The sequence below is a fragment of the Macadamia integrifolia genome, chromosome 2 (genome assembly GCF_013358625.1).
Source record: "Macadamia integrifolia cultivar HAES 741 chromosome 2, SCU_Mint_v3, whole genome shotgun sequence".
In the NCBI taxonomy this organism is placed as follows: domain Eukaryota; kingdom Viridiplantae; phylum Streptophyta; class Magnoliopsida; order Proteales; family Proteaceae; genus Macadamia; species Macadamia integrifolia.
This window is the reverse complement of record NC_056558.1, coordinates 13,657,092-13,677,855: the sequence shown is the minus strand read 5'-3', so window position 1 is coordinate 13,677,855 and position 20,764 is coordinate 13,657,092. Positions and strand designations below refer to the sequence as shown.

General features: G+C 38.3%; 1 protein-coding gene across 4 annotated transcripts in view; it reads left to right on the top strand.

Annotated features, from left to right (window-relative positions):
* LOC122067661 (structural maintenance of chromosomes protein 5-like) overlaps positions 1-20,764 on the top strand; it is a 125,616-nt gene that overhangs the window by 85,525 nt on the left and 19,327 nt on the right. For 3 of the 4 annotated variants that reach the window (XR_006136810.1, XM_042631521.1, XM_042631506.1), the window contains exons 21-25: positions 4,117-4,220; positions 17,296-17,412; positions 17,488-17,565; positions 17,836-17,947; positions 18,029-18,083. Coding sequence is in view for 3 of the 4 variants with exons in the window: in XM_042631521.1 (XP_042487455.1) it covers positions 4,117-4,220; positions 17,296-17,412; positions 17,488-17,565; positions 17,836-17,947; positions 18,029-18,083 (466 nt within the window). In the remaining variant the exon portion in view is untranslated. The remainder of the gene's footprint in view (positions 1-4,116; positions 4,221-17,295; positions 17,413-17,487; positions 17,566-17,835; positions 17,948-18,028; positions 18,084-20,764) is intronic. The other variant, XM_042631513.1, reaches the window with a different exon arrangement.

The following is a 20,764-nucleotide window of genomic DNA, read 5'->3' as shown; positions in this document are numbered from 1 at the left end:
CACCTCTTCTTTGCTTGCACTATCTCCTCCTCCTTCTGGAAAGGAATTTTGGATAAATGCTGGCCAGTCAATAGATGTATTCTTTCTTTTCACAGAGAATGGATTTGGATGGATATGACTTTCCGAGAAAATCTATTTGTGATATTGTGGGAAAGCTTTCCGTTTGCGCAACAATTTATCAGATCTAGATGGAAAAAAATCATAGGAAATGGATCTCCAACTCTCGCTCTCTTGATAAGATTTGGGGTTCCATCTTCTTTGATGTCAAGACCAAGGTTTCCCGCATTTCCTCCACCTGTAACCTCTCCTCTAGAAACAATTATATTGTAAACTCCTGGACCTGCCCAGCTCCATCATCAAGAACAGCTCTTCTCCCTAAGTTGGTCTTGTTCTCTCCCCCCTCCCCTCTTTAGGGGTTGTAAGTCTTTTTCTTTTTGTTTGGTAATGAATTATTTATTCACCCCAAAAAATTTTGACTGGTCAAACATAAAGGATAAAATACAGTTGTCTTGGGGAAATCGCAGGCAGAAAAAGAAGCTTTTGGACAGCTGGATTGATGGTTGCTTTGGGCTGTCTGCTTGGGCTCTTCTAGAAGACCAATTGAAGAAGTAATTCATGAGCCAAAGGGCATCTATGCTGGTTCGGTGGTTGCAAATGTGGCCAGCATAGGGACAAAACTGTGAGGGCCAGCTGGGCTCGATCAGCCCAAGGGCTGGCTGATCTAGCTGACATTCTTCCTCCTTTGGTAGTGTAGGCCAGCATGTGTGTTTACATCACTGAATGTGTTGTTCAATACGAAAGCCTGGCACTTGTAACCCAAAGAACTCTGGTAGAGATCGACTTGTGAAGGTGGAATCATATTGCAAAAACAGTTTGGTAGACTTATCATCATCAAGTTCCAAAATACATGTGTTAAGATGATGTAGGTTTTCATCCATTTTAGTTTCTAGGCTGTTTCATCTACAAATAGGAAGGTAATTACTTGTTGCTTATTTTTCGCTTTGAGGTTTGAAGCAATTAATTTCCTCTAAGGGATTGAGATTTATTTCAAAGTCCCATAATGGGTTCATGGAATAATCTCTTTCAACCAAAAAATAAAAATAAAAAAGTATAATCTATTGGCAGTGCGTCAGTACCTATGATTAGAACCAGCTGTGGCTGGAATCTTCTATCAATGTTTTCTCTTGGATCTCAAAAATATTTCTCTGGTCTCTCCTCCCCTCATGGGAAACCTTGTCTTCTCTCTCAAATGGCATATGGTTCCATCTGGATTCTGTTGTGCACAAGGATTAAAATATTGGTATCGATTGGCTAAATTTATGTTATGTATCGTAGATACGCTAAGATACGGTAAAGAAACACACATAAATGGACATGAAACACATTTTTATACACTTGTGCATTAAAAAACAGTTAAAACAATATAAAACATGTATCATGCATAAACACTAAAATGGAACACCGATTTGAGAGACAAATGTATTCAATTGAAATTGTTTGAAGGATGTGGTTTCTTAGCTACTAATATGATGTTGTGCACTTGTCAAACATAGGCATAATATTGACCCCAGTCAAAATAACTATTGTGATGGGATTCCCATTCATAGTAGAATCCATAGTTTTTAAGGCGCTGGTAAGGCGACGCCTTAGCAACGCCTTGGCATTGATTGCGGTCTAGAGATGGTAAGGCAGTGCTTCGCCTTATGTGAAGTGGCGCCTTATGGGTTTTTTTTTTTTAAACAAATTTTAAAATTACTTGATGAAGATTCCAAATATAGATTTTTTATTGGTAGGTGTATAGTTTTGTTAACACTTGAGATGTATGGGATCAGCTTTACTCCACCCAAAATAACCAAAACAAACAAAACAAAAACACGATTCACAAACAGAGTTTGGATTTTGTCAAGGGTTTTAAGAAAGGGCTTTGAGAAGAAATCAAGGAACAAGGAAGAACCACTGATCCAGGCGACCAATTTGCTCCGGCAGCGATGAGCTTCATTCTTCTTTGACAGGAGTAGAAATATAGTGGATGACCTTAGGGCTTAGGCACTCATTTTGGCATCATAGAGGTAAGCATAATAAATACTTGTATTTTTTATGTCTTCTTTTCTTTATATTTATAATTTTGTTTCATAATTATGTATTTATATTATATGTTAATTTGTTATGATGATTGATGATTGAATATTGAATATTGATGATTGATGAACTTAGTTTATTCACTTTATTGATTTGTTTTCTTAATGAATATCTTACATTGGTACGAATATGAACCTTTAATATTTATTTAACATATGAGTAATAGGATTCAACTAGGATTTGAGCAAAATAGATTGGTTTTATAAAAAAATTATACAGGAACGCTTTAGTCGATAAGGCAACGCTTTATGCCCGTCTTATCGCTAAGACGCTTCGAAAGACCCTCAAACGCCTCCGTCGCCTTACCGCCTTAAAAACTATGGTAGAATCTAGTGTACATCTCTGGAGTGGCCAATGTTGATTCTGAAGAAGCACCATATCTAGCATGCACCATCATTTCCTTGTCCACTACATTCATGGCATGCACCATCTTTTCCCACAAAATTTTCAGTATTGGGTATGGTGGATTTGAATGGCATGGCTCTTAATTATCTTCATTCTGCACTACTCACAATGATTAGTCATAGGTCGTGGCATCCTTTGTGGATAGCTTCTTCTCCTTCCAAGTTCCCAGTAGCCTTATCAGTCTAATGCACTGAGCAGCTATAGTGGAGGCACATTTCCATCATCTTCTCATCCTGATAATCTATATCTGAAGTTGGGATACCTAGAGTACGTTGATTATGAGACATCAGGCTGTTATGGACTTTGTGCATTTCTTCCAATACCATGACATTGCCATCTTTTGTGATCGAGTTGGAGGAATGATTTCATCTGCAGAATCAATATTTCTTATGTTTTGAGCCCACTCGAAACTGTGTGTTTTTTACATAGAGTAGGAGTTTAGGATGAAGGGTAGGATTTTTTTTCTTATTTGCGTGGGTTGAGTCAGTTGATTGACTATACACTTATGATGTAACATTATGAAATTTAATAATATTGAATGATTCTTCTCCATTTGTCACTTGCAATTGCATATTTTAGTTGTTTTCATTTATTTTTTATATTATAGTACTGAAACATGTGTAACATAGGCTATCTTTGAGAAGTATACATGTAGGGTGCGACGTATATTTCCAACCTAGGGTATAAAACCAAACCAACATTTTTAACAAGTTTTTTTTTTTTTTTTTTAACAATTGAAAGGTTCCATTGTGTTAGGGGATGCTTAATTAGGGTCTTTACTTAGTTTCAGCCAAAATATGGCTACTTGACTGCAGAAATGTTCAAACGAACCGAGCCGCTGAAACATGCAGGATTTCGACTAGGCTTTGGTCGAAATCCAGAATATTTCAGTTTGGACCAGGGGTCGAAACCTTGGTTGCATAGTTGTTAAGGTGTAAGGCAACCCAAGGCGATGGAGAATGGTAAAAATCAAGGTGACACCAACGAGGCGACCAAGGTGCCAGTCCAGGGTGAACTGCCTGGACGCCTAGGCGACATCTCGACTACTATGCTTGTATGGAAAACCTTACTGCTATTTAGGGGCTCGTCGACCTTGATTGTGTTGAGGCCCTTTATTTCCGTCGTGAGATTGTAGTTTGCATTAATTCCCTTTCTACTGTCTTTGGAGGTTTATGCATTTCCCTTAATCTTAGTATTTCTTTTTTTCTGTATATTTATATTTCCTTCTTTTTTTGGGGGGGGGGTGGTGGTGGTGGTAATGATACTAAGTTTTGAACAAATCCTTGTTTCACTATTGTTTGCTGTTTGTATCTTATTTTTATTTTTTCGAGGGGGTTCTTTGGTTTGGAGCTTGTTTAGTGGAATTCAAGAATATTCTTGTTTTGGTTTTTTTTAGAGATTTCTCTCCTTTTATTCCCTTTGACATTATTTGCCTTGGAATTTTTTTTTTTTTTTCAAAAATGTGATTTGACCACTTGCATTTATGGTTCAACATCTCAATATTGGTTTAGGTGTCAAGAATTTTATCATCTTAACGATTTTATTCATTGTGATTCTTGGTTATCATGATAGGTAAGGAGGAGTCAGAAAATCACAGACGGGAGTTGGTAGGTCTTAAGAGAGAAGCTGAATCAATTGCTGCCATTACTCCGGAACTTGAGCAGGAATTTCTCAAGGTTTTGATTTAGTTTCTTTATGGAGTTTTATGTGTGATAATATTATTCTCTTTTATGTAAGATTGCAATGTTGAAATATCTGTTTGTATCAGTATGTATTTAAAAGGTAATAAAATAACACTTGGCTAATTGGCTTTGGACTTGGTAAGGAAGGCAGGCCAGTAGATGCTACACTTGCATGCTTATTCTTTAAGGGACCTGCCTTCAAAAGAGGGATGGGAACGAAGATACTTGAAACATCTGATGCCAATGGGGATTTGCTTTTGGGAACATGAAGCCATGCTTTTAAGCTCTCTCTTCCTTTCATTGGGGATGGGGTTTGTTTTTGGTTGTTTGGTGTGCTTTATCTTGTTGCTATAGTTGTTGTTTTCTGTTTCTTATTATGGAGGAAAAGTTAAGAAGAATTTGTGTTCTTAATCGTACAAATTTTGTGGGGCCTGAAATTTGTCTATCGAGTTCTTGTTGGATTTAGAGTTAGACTTCGCCAAGCTGATTCCATATTGACACATTCAAGTAAAAGAACACTTTTTATAGTTTGTCGTTTTAAGAATGTGGCTGATTTGTAGTGGTGTGTCAAGTTGACAGCTGGGACTTATTATAATTAGCCATAACCTGTCAATCTTTTTGCGTGGATCCTCGCGCTCGTCCTTGCTTGGAATCTCCATGTAGCCTACCCCATTAAGTTGGGATAAGGTTTTGGATGTTGTTGTTTGTTGTTGTAATGACTAGGCAAAGTGTTGACAATACTTGAGGCCAAAGGAGCTGCCAGGTGGCAAATATCTTGGTAACTGATAAGTGTGAGTTAGATTAGGATACTTCATACCTCAGTTGTGAGAGGGATTAGGAGTCCTAGAATGAGTGACTTCGGGAAATTTAAGAACTTATATTCATGTATACCCCCCCCCCCCTTTAAATTGAGATTTTGCAAGAGTTCTGAAGCCAACAGATGCGCATATGGGATTGGTATCCAAGACCTGATTTCTTCCTCCTTTTGATCTACTTTTATTGGGTGGGGTATTTCCTCACGTCTTATTCTTCTTGGTCTTACTGCTGCTACCGATCTCTAATTCTACTCCTTATTCTTCCATTGATCTGCTATTGCTCACTATCATTTAGTCTCAGGTCACTTGTTTATGGCTTATTTGTTGTATTGGACCTTAAGGACAAGCCCATAAAGTGTTGAGTTAGATAAGTATACTTAAGCTTCTGTTTTGTGTCTATTAATTCAAGTTAGCGTCATCAAGCTATTAAGAGTCCTTTTATGAGTTAGTAAAGGAAATTTAAAAGGTTATATATGTAGTAAATTCAGAGACTAGAAAAGCAGTGCTTTTAATTTATAATGTGAACTATTGAAAAATATAAGGACAATATAATAATTACTACAAGTAAAGACAAAAATAACAAGAACTAGGACCATAATAACCTACCCATATAATACTTTAAAGACTCACCCTCAAGGTGCAGTATAAATATCACCCATGCCCCTATTTGTCAAGGTGACCTGGGTGACACCTAGGCAACCAGGCTGTTTTTTCTGGACTAGCTCGTTGGTCACCAAGGCGCCTTGTTAGTGTAACCTTAATGTTTGCGCCCCTTCAATTGGCTTGGTTCACCTGTGCACCATGACAACTATGCCCATGGCCATCTTGAAACACCTGTAAAGAAAAGCAGGATGAAACGCTGGCTTAACGTATTGTTACAAACCCAAGATCTGTAACCAGCTACTTGAGAGAAGAGAGAAGAGAGACTGCAAGGCGAGGAGCATCGAATTGTATATTGCTTCCTCCCTCCATTGTATTTTATATAAATCAAAGTTTTACAACCAAAAAAGGTAAGTGGTACCTTGTACAACAAGATAACTAGAAAATGAAAACATACTCTAATTAGGAAACACAACCTAGCTAACTAGGAAAGGAATAAAATAACTATGTCATGTTAGGACAAACCCCCAACTCGTGACCTGGTTTTGAACAGTCCCCCTCAAGCTGAAGTATACATATAACAGAAGAAAGCTCCAACTTGGACCAACAATAATAGAAAGCAAATGCAACACCAATCTTGAATAGCAATTGTAGACTCCAATGAGAATGGAGAGAATTTCACTCATGTAGCAACATTAACTCATGCACACTAATCATCTAGGTTATTGCAAACCAAGTAGATCAGGTTGCTGGAGACCAAGTATGATTGCACTATTGCTGAATATAACTGTCTTCAAAAGTCAAAATTGTTGCTGAGGACACAAGCAATATGACTTGAGCATATAAGAATTTCAATCGAATAGATATTAGATAATAATAGTAATCTTCAATCTTCCCCTCACTTATAGCATTACACATGGACAAATAATTCCAATGATTAACACCTCAAAGGATGAGTAGCACAAATAATCTCATAATCAAGAGCATCACAATATAATAATAATTTGCAATCTCCCCCCTCGGTAGCAAATCTGAACAAATGATCTCCAGCCACCCCGTCATGCAAGCCCCAAATTTTCCAAAAAATGCAAATTCCAAATTGATGTGATCTCGGGCCCAACAAAGCAATAATATGGAACATATATATACCCAATGGCAATTTAGTAATTATTTCATACAATCTCGGTTTTAGAACCCATCGTTGGCACAATTATGGACCCACCATAGCAAGAAAAGTTGCACAATATGCCAATAACAAGAGATAGTAACATTCTGGTAATTAACCAAAAATGTGCAAGGGCTCTTGGGTTGATAGCAGGGATTAAGTGGTAGAACTAAAATTCATAATAGGATGGCAGTAACATAATTTAGTTGACATGCAAGTAGCTTCCTAGCCAAGGCAAAAGAGTAAACTTGGAAGGTTATGTAAAATATGGAAAAACTACGATAAAACATAAAGAACAAGGGAGTATCTTTGGAAATCAAGAAAAAGACATCTAACAAGATAACATGACTTGGAATAAAAATAAAAGAAAGGACCAAGGTGAATAATGGCAATAGGTAAGGGCAAAGCTGGAGAGTTGTTATTAAAAATAAGAACTAACATGACTGTTTCACGCTACCAGCAACTATGGAAAACCTCCTCCTTCAAGCTATGTCTTTAACCTTCAGCCGAGAAACAAGGGAAGAATATGGAGTCGATAACCATGCAACCGGCAAGAGGTTATGACTGGAGATTGACACCGAATCCCAGCCATTTCAACTGAGAACCAGGGAGAGACTTTGGAGGAATACAGAGACCCATTCTCACCTTAGAATCGTGGACAAAGGTGGAGGCACTCAGCGAAAACCAGCTGGAGAAATTGATTTCCATGAGAGAGTTTCAGTAACCAGAAATCAGCAGCAATTAACCACGGTATTAGATATCAGAAATCGATATTCAGATACCGCAAACCCTTGGTCGATTGTAGCAAAAGCAGCAATCAACATTCGAAACAAACCCTTCGTCAACTGAGAATTCTTCAATATTACAGAAATTAGTAAATCAGACAACCCTATCGACTCCAGTTGGGGAAAGCTCAGAAGATCATGGAAACTGAAGCAGTTAACAATATGAGATAAGAAAACCTTCTCTTTTTTTCCCTTATAACATAGAAGAAGAATTTTAACCAAAAAAATCACTCAAAAATTATTTATTTTTCCTTCTTCCTCATGCCTCTAATACCATGTTACATACCCAAGATCTATAACCAGTAACTTGAGAGAAGAGAGAAGAGAGAATAGAAGAAGAGAGACTGCAAGGAGAGGAGTAGCCAATTGTATGTTGCTTCCTCCCTCCATTATATTATATATAAACCAAAGAGTGACAACCAAATAAGGTAAGTACCTTGTATAACAATATAACTAGAAAAGAGAAACCTACTCTACTTAGGAAAGACTACCTAGCTAACTAGGAAAGGAAATAAAATAACTGTCACGTTGGGACAAACCCCCAACTCGTGACCCTGTTCTTAACACATATCACCAACTGACTAATAGAACCAACAAATGAGTGAATCAATTTCTTCAAAATAACACTTCTATCAACCTTAATGTGCTTCCCCCGCTGCTTTCGACTCCATTCGCTGGGATTTCATCTCGAAAGTTCTCCATGCTTCCTCCTAACTTCATCATCTGGGTCTTCTACTGTATTTCTTCTCTCCGTTCTTTAACCTTGTTGATGGCTCCCCTATAGTGTACTTGCGCTCCATGATAGGCATTGGTCAAGGTTGCCCTCTCTCCCCTTTCCTCTTTACCATAATCCCTTTAAGTGCTCTCTAGATCTCTTCAATCCTCCATTGATCTTCATCTCATTTCCCCTCTCTTTAAATGCAAATTGCTTAACCTCACCCATCTTGCTTTTGCTGATGATTTGATGATTTTCTCTAAGGCTAATCTTCTCTCCATCCATTATATTCTTTCCTTCCTCCACCTTTTCGAATCCCTCTCTAGCCTTCGCATAAATCTCCTCAAATCCCATCTCTTTCCTTCGGGTGTCTCAGATACCCTCAAAGCCTCCTTCTCAAATCTTCAGGCTTCTCTATTGGCTCCCTTCTTATCAAATACCTAGGTCTCCCTCTCATTTCTTCCAGTTCTCCCCACCACTGGACCCCTATGCTCAATCTCATCCCCAAAAGGCTCCAACCCTAAAAAGGTAAGCTCTTCTCCTATACTGGTCGAACTCATCAGATCTGTCCTCCAATCCTATTGCATCTATTGGTCTGGTGTTTTCAAGCTGCCCCTTTCTTACTCAAAGTTGATGAATCCCTAATGTGCACCTTCCTCTGGAAAGGGGTCAACTCCACCAGATTCCTCCACCCTCCTATCAACTGGGTTTTCCATCTGTCGCCCCAAAAAAGGAAGGTGGCCTTGATCTTCACAGAATCCAAGATATCAATATTGCTGGCACCCTTAAGCTCATACGGAAGCTGTTCTCTAAGCACAATAGCATTTGGGTCTCTTGGGTCTACTCTTACCTCCCTTGAAATGACTCCCTTTGGCCTGTTACCCTTTGATCTGATGCTTCTAGTGTCTGGCGTAGTATCCTTTCTTTGCACCCCTAGCCCTCAAAACCATCCATTCCTCCATCTCAGATGGTCTCTCCATCTCTCTCTGGATTGACAACTAGCATCCTTTTGGGTGTTCTCTCTGTTGTAGGAGCTAGATTTGTTTACTCCTTGCATCTAGCTAGAGATTCCCCTGTCGCCTCCATCATCTCTAATGGCTTATGGTGTCCCCTATCTCCTTCTCTCCAATTGATATTTGGTCCTCCCTTCCCCCTCTTCCCCGCCCATCCCTTTTAACTGTGTTAATAAAATTAACTGATCCCCCTCTCCTTTTGGCTCCTTCACCTCATCCTCTGCCTGGGATTTCTCCTGCTCCCCCTCCTCCCTTGTGGTTTGTCACAAAGTTGTTTGGTTTGAAGGGCACACTCCCCTGCACAACTTCATTGTCTGGAGAGCTCTCTCCAACTGTCTTCTTACCCAATATTTCCTTTGCTTCCGCCATATCCCTGTCCTTCCCTCCTACTGCCTCTGCTGGAATGTAACTAAGATTCCAACCACCTCTTCTTCAGGTGCCCTTTCTATTCCTCCATCTAGAAAAAAAGTTCTCAGTCTTTGCTGTCCTGGCAGGAGATGCTTGTTGCCTCTGTGTAGAGAATGTATATGGCTTGATATGACCTTTGCCGGTTCTACTATCTGTGAACTGCTAGGAAGCTTGCTTTCGGTGCCACCATAAACCACTTTTGGATGGAGAGAAACCTTTGTAGATGGACTTCTAATTCTTGCTCTCTTGACAAGATTTGGAAAGCCATCTTCTTCGAGGTTGGATCCAAGCTCCCCTACCTCTGCCATTGGCCGGTTTGTAACTACAAAAGGAACAGGCTAATTGTTGTTTCCTGAGGCCTTCCCCCAGGGTTTTGCCACCTTTTTTGTGGCTCTTTTTTTTTTGGCCTTTAGGCTTGTATATCCCCTCTTTTTTCTCTCTGTGGTTTTGAATTATTCCACAGCGACAAACTCAACCTTATCCCAACTTAATGGGGTTAGCTACATTGATCCATACAAAACACAATAGAGAAAAAAGGGGCCAAATAGAGAATAGGGAAGGGGGGCGGCAAAAAGATGAGAGTATACCAGTGAGAGTAAGAGGAAAAAGGCCCAACCCAACATGGCGAGAGAATCTAAACTAAATGGGGTCGGGAACATGAATCAGTCCAATAGGCTCAATCTAAGGTCATACTTGGGACAAGGCCGAGACAAAGCATGTCATTCCTCACTTGGTTATTTTAGGCATGTCCCTAGCTCTTTTAGCTTCTTGAAATTGAATCAAATCACTCCTCATTAGGGCATCCTCAGGCCTCCGTTGAACATGGCCTAACCACTTCAATCAAGTTTCACGGAGCTTGTCATTGGTCGGGGCAACTCCCAAGTCAGCTTTGATATGCTCATTCCTTACTTTATCCTTCCTAGTTTTGCCACACATCCATCTTAACATCCTCATCTCCACTACACAACTTCTGTATATGGCACTTTTTAACTGCCCAACATTTCGCCCTATACATCATAGCTGAACGCACAATAGTCCTATAAAATATCGCCAACAACACCGCATGACCTTCTTATCTTAAGGGAAATCAACTAAGGTCCATGTCTTACGAGAGAACAAAGTATCCATTTCCACATTCATTGCCGACTTCTACTTAGGATGAGAGAGCACATCAAGATAGGACATAGGAAGAGAATGAGCATACAATGACAAAGTAGAAGTATAAAGTGAAGATGGAAGATGAGACACATACACAAAGTTATTAATGGGATAAGCAACTATAGACTGTTGTGTACAAGAACTACCTTTACATAAGTTAATGGGGGTAGAAAAATGACCTGGAACTGCATCTTCTGTGGAATCTGACCGAATGGGGACATTGGAGAAGTAGATACGGCGACAGGTGTAGACAATTTATATAACGCTGTTGATAAAGTTGCAATGGTGCAAGCTGAGATGTATTCAGAGGATATGAAAAAAAAAAAAAAAGCAAATCATGACACTCAATAAACAAATATGGTGGACGCTCAAAAGAATGTAGCTTCAACACTCACAAACTGTTGTCGGGTGATAGGGTCATAACAACGATAACCCTTTTGAGTACGCGAATATCCAAGAAAAATACAATTGCTCTAGGAGAATTTATCAACACCTGGTCGTAAATTTGAAAAAAGCAAGTGTAGCAAAAAACGCGAGGCTCGATAAAGAAACTATGGAAGTGAGGGAAAATAATACTCATGGGACTTTTTTTGAAGAGTAGAAGAAGGCATGTGATTAATCAATTAGCAAGCGGTTAGCACATCATCTCCCTAAAAACCTTTAGGGGCATTTATGCTAAATAATAAAGAATGTGCAATCACTAACGAGTGTCCATTCTTTTGGTTCAGCTACACCTTTTTTATTTTAGGGAAAGTAACTAGTTTAAAATACCATGATCAGAGCAAACAAAGATATAGTAGTTTGAGTGTATTCCAATGCATTATCCAAGCTAAAGATCTTAATAGAAGTATGAAACTGCATTTTTATTTTGTGGTAGAAGGATTTAAAGACAGATTAAAACTCTGAACAATCTTTCAACAAATACAACCAAGTTAAGTAGGAATGGTCACCCACAAAGGTAATAAATAAACCCTGATTGACTCTGGACACAAGGACCCCAATTGCCTTGTTGGTGTCGCCTTGATTTTTTACCATTCTCCCTTGATAACCTTGGATAAAGATGAAGTAGGAGAAACAACAGCATGACCGGAGACATGAGTAGAGGAACCATTACCAAGAATCATAGTTGTCACGGCGTCAAATCGATCCAAGGCGGTAGAGGGGTGGCTAATCGATTTGGCGATGAATCGCTCGTTATGGCGTTGCCATGGCGGTCAAATAGCCCATGTGTCATTTTTTATTTTTCCTACTTTCTAAAGTTATTTAGTATGCTATGCGGTCAAATAGCCCATGTGTCATTTTTTATTTTCCCTATTTTCTAAAGTTATTTAGTATGCTACTTTTTTATTTGGCCTATAATATATACCCTATGACATATAAAACCAACATTAAGTAACATCAAATCATTAAAAATCAACATAGCCCTATCAAAATCACCCTCCATTTTACAAAAAATCAATCGCACCTAGTGAATCAGGCGTGACCTGGCATCCATGGCGGTGCCATAGCGACACCTATCAACCAAAGGCGACCGCCATTTGTGAGTCACGTAAATCGTAGCACTGCCATGAACTTCTTTTTCCGCCAGGACGCCAAATCGCCGCCTTGGCGACGCCATGACAACTATGCCAAGAATAACCGAGAGGGATAGTTAGTTTTATGGACAAAAGAAAATATGCCAAGAATAACTGAGAGGGATAGTTAGTTTTATGGACAAAAGAAAATTATCAGACTTACTAGTTATGTGATTTGATGCATCAGAGTCAATACCCAACTTGTAGGAGAGGAGGCAAAAAGTGCAGTAGTACCTATGTCGGCAAGTGTGGCAATGAATGAAGAGGTGAAGCTTCAAGCTACTGAAGATGTTTAAGTAGCCTGATTATAATTATAACAAGACACAAAACTTTAAGGATACCTACTTAGCCGATTTTGGTATTAGTGAAGATGATCAGGTCGATGTCAGCACTGAAGAAGTAATCCATATGGAAGAGTTGGAGGCAGCTCCGGAAAAACTGGATGACCTGAAGGCCGATGCACAAGATCTGCTTGAAGAAGTCAGTCTGGGCCCGTTCGGCCTACCTTCATGAGTCAGCTGCTAGAAGTTGATTTTAAAAGAAAAATCATTGAATTTCTCCAAGAATTTAAAGACTGTTTTGACCAACTCTGTATTTAGAGTCAGAGTTGGCATCATTTGATGACAGCACATTGTAACACCCATCAGTTATTGCTGAATTGGCCAACTGCTGGGCCACTCAGATTTACCATGCTTAGCCCAACACTTTTCAATAGTGTGGTTAAGAAAATGATAGCACTGTGAATCACAAATTTGCAGGGAAAACAGCACCAATAAGATGAATCGCAGGGCATCAATGGACCTTCACTTCACTAAGCAGTATATTGACAAGAAACCCTATTTTTTGTTCATGTTCTACAAACTAGGGTTACACGGCACATAGGGCAGCATAGGTTGCTTCTAACAACAGGAAAAAAATCCTTAGAGGAGCTCTCAAACCAAGAAGAGAACCTCAGGTGCTGGTAGACTAATGCTCTGATACCATATAGTGAAATCAGAGATGAGAAAAACAGTGATGTAGGGGTTCCTAGGTGATTAGGTTTCCTACAAGATTAACTAATTAGGTAAGGTAAACTCAAGGGACTTGGGTTGGGCAGGGTAAGGAAAGCTTAGCAAACAAAATTGACATGCAAAAAAAAGTGAGATTAATGAGCAATAATAATCTAAGAAGAAAAACACATAAACTCACTTAAGCGTCAAGTAGGAATATGGGTTGGGAACATACCAGCAAGCAAAGTTGGGTTCTAACACTAGCCTATTAAGCACCAAAGATAGATAAGAATCCCATGTTATATGTTCTAAAACCAGTCATGCTTTGTAATAAAGAAAATCAACAATGTCTAAGGCAAAACAGTGGGAAAAATAAAGGCCAAAACAATGGGCTAAAAGGGGGGGTTTTAATGGAAGAGGATGAAGCAAATAATAAGGGAACAATGGGGGGTGGAAGGGCTCAGTTCACTACTTACCTGCTGCCCAAGTCTGAGGAGTAAAGAAGAAGATGACGTCCTCCAAGGATGAAAAAAAAAGCTTGTTGTCCACGCTGTTGTTGATGAAGAAAATCCAGCCTGCAGAGAAGTATTCTTGATTGCTGCCGGTGGTTCTTGTGTGTGTGTGTAGGGGCTGCCAGTAGCTTACGAACAGTAGGGGCAGCCAGCAACATCAACCAAGAAAAAGGGGGTGAAAGAGAGAGAGAGTGTCGTGAGAGAGAGAGAGAAGGCGAGAAATAGAGAAAGAGAGAGAGAGAGAGAGAGAGAGAGAGAGAGAGAGAGAGAGACGTTAGCTTTGTGCTTCATTCAATAATTCATTAACTAAAATTCTTGGCCAATGGCCTTACACTTAAATAAGAAACTAATTGCTAACAAAAGGAATCCTAGTCAATTAAAAGAACTAATTACTGACAAAAATAAGTCCTAGTCAATATAGGACTTTCTAAAGACCAATAGAAATAAAACATGTGACTTCCTAATTTACTTCAAACCAAAAATAAAACATGATTCTAAAAGATAAACTACTAAATATAAATAACCAAATCAGATCTGTGGGGGCCACATAAATTGGCCAATGGGGAAGGAGAGAAGAATCGACCAGCGCTGGAAAGGCTGGTTCGATCCTCTCTCTCCTTCCTTCTTCTTTCTTGTTTCTTCTAATCCTCCAGCCACAAAGATGGATCGTGTGGTTGGGCCTTCTTCTTTTGGCTGTACACTTTGATGTCCCCATCAAACAGTGCCTGTGCAACAAGGAGAAAAAGAATGAAGAAGAGAAGGAGAAAAGAGGTTGATGAGGAGAAAGAGGACAAAAAGAAGGGAATAGAGCTCACGGCTTCACTGAATAGCTGAACGGTGAGCCATATGTTCGATTTATAATGTCAACTAATGAAAAATTACGAAACTAATAATTACAAGTGAAGACAGAAATAACAAGAACTAAGACCATAATAACCCTGCGCATGTAAACTGTGACAATATGTATGTATACTCACATCAGTTACATGATTTGAATAATAATTGAGATTTTTTCAAGAGTTTTGAAGCTGTTGAGAGTTGCATACAGGACTGTTATCCTAGACCTGATTTCTTCCTTATTTTTCTTATGATCTGCTCTTATCAGGTGTGATCTTTCTCTACATCTTCTTGATCTTTTAAGCCAAACTGTTGCTATGAATCTCTAAATATACTCTTTATTCTTCCATTGATCTGCAGATACTTTTTATTGTTATATATGGTTTGTTCTACTATACTTGCTGATTACTGCTTCTGATTGTTAAGCCGAACATCTGTGATCATCTAATCAAGTCATTCCATTAACATCAAATTCTGCAGTGTTTCCCAGTTCTTACTGGTGGCTTGAAATTTAAGCGACTTGGGTTTCAACTTTTCTGACACGTGATTTTCAAAATTTTAGTACCAATCGATAGGACTATTAGACGGTTACACTCGACCAGAATTGTAGGGTATTCTGAACTCTAGTGTGAGAGTTATGTAGTTTCTCTTACATTTCTTCTATTCTGTTCCTATATTAATTTTATTGATGCTACATTGATTTCGTCATTTTAGCAGTTTCTTGTCTCCATATTCTTTCTAGAGCCTTGAACTGCATTGCTAGTTTACACCCATGCACCAGGCCCCAATGAAATGTCTCAGGAATTGAAAATTGTTAGAGTTTGTGTATTAAGGGTGTTATGGGAACTTATTGTCTAATATTATAATCGTTCTTTTTTACCTTTTACCTCCCTAAGGAGTGTTGGATAATCTAAAGGGGGTGAATAGGTTATCACTAGTGGATTTAAACTTTTTTCCATTTTTTGTCTTAAATGTGTGATTGTAAAGTAAATGCGGGATGTAAATGATCAATACAATCACAAGAGACACAAAGATTTATAGTGGTTCGACTCAACTTGAATCTAATCCACTCCTCACAAGATCCCCTTGTGGAACTCCACTAGTTCTTATCTTTTAGTATAATAGGTGGAGAGGAATCACCTTTACAAACTCTTTTAAGTATAAGAGGACCCATAAAATCTCTTTACAAGATGAGAGAGGGTCCTTTACAATCTCTTTCAAGGATAAGAGGGTCCTTACAATCTCTTTCTAGGATGAGAGTGTCCTATAATCTCTCAAGGATGAAAGGTTTCTACACAAGCCTAAGTGCAGTACGTAAATAACAAGCCCACTCCTAGAGTTCAACCAATTCTTTGGAGCAAAACAGCTTTCAATGAAATAGAAAGGTAGGTTGTTACCTCGTGTGGAGCGTGTATAATATGCAATGAATAGAATTTATGCTCTTTGATGTCTTCCCAATGCTTGTAATGAAATGCCAATGTGATGGAGAAGACTCATAGAGAGACTTCGGTTCGTCTTTTAAGATATGTTCAGAGTAGCAAAACTTGAACTTAAGAGTATAATTTGTTTTCCTTCGCTCTAATTCTCCAATAAATGCACTTGGATGAGTAGTATTGATTAGATTATTCATTCAAATGTGTTTTAAAAATCAGAAACTCCATGGGAAATTAGTGGAAAACGCAAGTTTTTCTTGATCTATTGGGGAAGTAGACTCCACTTGTGCCAAATTACTTCATTAAAATTGGTTTGAATTTGTTTTAGCTGTGCGGTAGAATGATTGTCAAATTTGATTTCTACAATGTTATTTCTTGGTGGCCTAATCTTTTGGAGAAGCTTTGGAGATTTACTATCCTCACTAGCGGATTGGGCTTGCCTCTTGTTTGGTCTGCTCTTTTGATGGGATCTTGGGACTAATCGGACTATCAATGAATTGGCTAATGTACTAGCCAAATTGGGAGAAGTTCATCCTCGGTTATGGGAGTGGTACTCTATTTTAAGGGCGGGGCTTTAGTCATTGTTTTGCCTCTTTTTCAAGCTTTTTTCCCTATCTTCATATTTTTCAGTTTGCAATAAAATTACTGGTACTTACCCCCCTCCCCCACCAAGGTAGTTGAAGTGTGGAACTCTGATTTATGTTGGTCTCATTATATTGGAATGGTGCATTTTTTTTTTTTTTTAACATATATAGTAAAATCGGCACCTTCTGTTTCCGTAATTATTCCCTGATTACTGAACTGTGACCATGAAATTGGTATAAGGTTGATCACTGGTGCAATTCTTATACCTTGCTTTTGAATAAAAAACCAACTGAGAAGAAATATTGCTTGTTATACTTTGAAATTGGTATTTATTGATGTTAGTATCTCTTTTGGGAAGTACAAGACATTACGGTTTCAGATGATTAGTCTGCCTGATGCCTGAACTATTTCCCTAAAATTCTTAGCTCCTAGTTCTTTTATGCTTTAATATTTTCATATTTGTGTCCCTTGTCGATCCAGATACCTAGTACTATTGAGGATTTGGAGACAGCTATTGAAGATAATATTTCAGAAGCTAATTCTATTCTTTTTCTAAATCAAAACATTCTGGAGGAATATGAAAGCCGTCAGCGCAAGGTAATCCTTGTTATTTTCCTTCTGTTCTACTCAAATCTTTTAATATTCATCCTGTGTCTTCATATTATCGCACAGATAGAAGCCATTTCTAGGAAACTTGAAGCTGATGACCAGGAACTACAAAGGTGTTTAGCAGAAGTTGATGCCCTGAAGGTAATGACTAGTCTAATTGCTTCCTAATTTTTTTTTTTTTTTTGGGGGTGGGGGGAGGTTACAACGGCTTAGTTGTTTGGCTGGTTCTGTGCGGACGAACACACTGAATCAGTTTACGGTTTTGTATTTATTTTCTAATGAGTGGTTTTTGAGCCACTAAATTGATTATTTCTCTTTTCTTGCACACATTTTTAGTATGTTATTTACTGTCTTGTCTCCTCATCTGTTGAAGTGGCTTTAGTTGCACTCAGAAACAAAAATCTTATTCAGGCATTGATGCAGGAAAAGTGGCTCCCAAGATTGAGAAGCCTTGTTGCAGAGATAAACAAGACATTTAGTCTTAATTTTCAAGAAATGGCGGTTGCTGGGGAAGTTTCATTAGGTGCTTACATTTTCTATGTCTGAACAAATTTAATAAGGAAAAATTCGGCTGACCTTTTTTTGTTGTTGTTCTGCAATTCAGATGAACATGACACGGACTATGATAAATTTGGTATAGTTATAAAAGTGAAGTTCAGGTCAGTACAATTTCTGGAAAATTTGATCTGCAATTTTTTATGTGACTGCTGTTGTGGCCTGGATTGTGTTACAGTGCATGCTTTTCAAGCCTTCCTAGGTGCATACACCTACAATATTTTTCACCACACTTACTACCTGTGCTTAGTGGTACCACTTTGTTGACCAAATATATCAAGATTGGTACTTGGATTCTGTGAAAGATTCAGATCTAAATCAATAATCAACATTGGGGCACAAACAAAGAGAGAAGAAGAAGATTCAGGAGAGAAATGAAGAGAAATAATGTAAGGTTGCAAAGAGGGAGCTACAGATTGGAGAGAATGGATCACCAAAGAATAATAAAACTGCCCTTAGAGAAAGGCACCCATGAATAAAAATAGAAAGCACCGGTATGACTAGTGTACCCTTACAACCAAGGTTCAAGAACTTGTTTCGACCACTGAAATCCCAGCGAGTTGGTTTATTTTTTTTTATTTCGAATGGAATTTTCTGTGGTCAAAACAGCCGTATTATTATCTGAAGCTTGGTGGGGAGCTTATTTTATGGTAAATAACATATCTAGGACTTGACTTTGCAAAAATAAATGACACATGGTTTTGTTTTGGAGTTGCACCCTTGTTTGGAAGCCACCATCGAGCTATTCGGTATATTTTATGTAATATTGCCTATTCTACACATTGTTTTACTAAGACAAGACAGTATGGTAGTAAAACAAGTAACTAATGCATCCATGCCATGATTGAACATAATATTGATTACTCGTCATAACTTATGACATATTGACAAAAAAGTAGAACCTACAAAGTAGAGTTCACACAGTATGTAACTCCCAAGTCCTAAGTATCCCAAGTCCCTAACAGATGAATAATACAACACTGATTAGAATGTCTATCGACTGAAATGAACTGTGACGTGGCTGGATTCTACTCATGGTCCGATGGATTTGACTTGTATTTTCCTCCAAGTGCAAAACAAATGCATGCCAGATCATATTATGCAAGAACTAATGAACGTAGTCCTCCACAAATGCCATATAAACTGACACATCTACATACTGAAGTTAACATTTCCTAGTGTATATGTCACTGTTCTATGAAGGATTGTGACATGATGCTTCTGGCAGCACATTCTATTGGGCTTGATCTGGTCCCTATCATTCCCATACCCATGCGTATTTGCTACATCTTCAGCCTCATATTGTAGTCCACATACACCAAGTCAGTGAGTCTCTCTGAACCTAATTGATTCTGCATTTTTGAGTGGATGAGTGAAAATGTATTCTAGTTTCACTCACAACTGGAGGCAGAACATGTCTGAGAGAGCACTTTGATGGCAATCTTCCTCAATTCTTGTGCCGAACCCCCATACAACACCCACTAGTTGACTAAATTAGACCAAGTGCAATATATTATTTTAATTTCATAAGATATAATAAATGTGTAAATAATAGAATGAAATCTGAATTGCATACCATCATCAGTATCTGTACGGACCGCAATTGTGGCTGGGGCTCCAATTACTTTTTAGATTGCTACTGAACTACAAATTTCACCTCATGATTGGCGATAGACTGTAGTCTAATGACTCAATGTAAACATTAATACGTCATATAGTAAGGTATGTATGATAAGGAGTTTGAAAATCACAGACAGGAGTTGGTAGCTCTTAAGAGAGAAGCTGTATCAATTGCTGCCATTACTCCGCAACTTGAGCGGGAATTTCTCAAGGTTTTGATTTAGTTTCTTTATGGAGTTTTATGTATGATAATATTATTCTCTTTTATGTGAGATTGCAATGTTGAAATATCTGTTTGTATCAGTATGTATTTAAAAGGTAATAAAATAACACTTGGCTAATTGGCTTTGGACTTGGAAGGAAGGCACGCCAGTAGATGCTGCACTTGCATGTTTATTCTTTGAGGGACCTGCCTTCAAAAGAGGGATGGGAACGAAGATACTTGAACCACCTGATGCCAATGGGGATTTGCTTCTGGGAACATGAAGCCATGCTTTTAAGCTCTCTCTTCCTTTCACTGGGGATGGGGTTTGTTTTTGGTTGTTTGGTGTGCTTTATCTTGTTGCTATAGTTATTGTTTTGTTTTCTGTTTCTTATTATAACTGAAAGAAGGAAAAGTTAAGAAGAATTTGGTGTTCTTAATTGTACAAATTTTGTGGGGCCTGAAATTTGTCTATTGAGTTCTTGTTGGATTTATAGTTAGACTTCGTCAAGCTGAATCCATATTGACACATTCAAGTAAAAGAACACTTTTTATAGTCTGTCGTTATAAGCATGTAGCTGATTTATAGCATAGTTTTTAAGGCGCTACTAAGGCTAGCATAGTTTTTAAGGCGCTGCTAAGGCGTCGCCTTACCAGCGCCTTGGCGTTGATGCGGTCTAGAGATGATAAGGCAGTGCTCCACCTTACGTGAAGTGGCGCCTAATGGGGTTTTTTTTTTTTTTTTTTTTTTTTTTTTTTTTTTTTTTTTTTAAGGCACATTTTAAAATTACTTGATAAAGATTCCAAATATAGATTTTTTATTGGTAGGTGTATGGTTTTGTTAACACTTGAGATGTATGGGATCAGCTTTACTCCACCCAAAATAACCAAAACAAACAAAACAAAAACACGATTCACAAACAGAGTTTGGATTTTGTCAAGGGTTTTAAGAAAGGGCTTTGA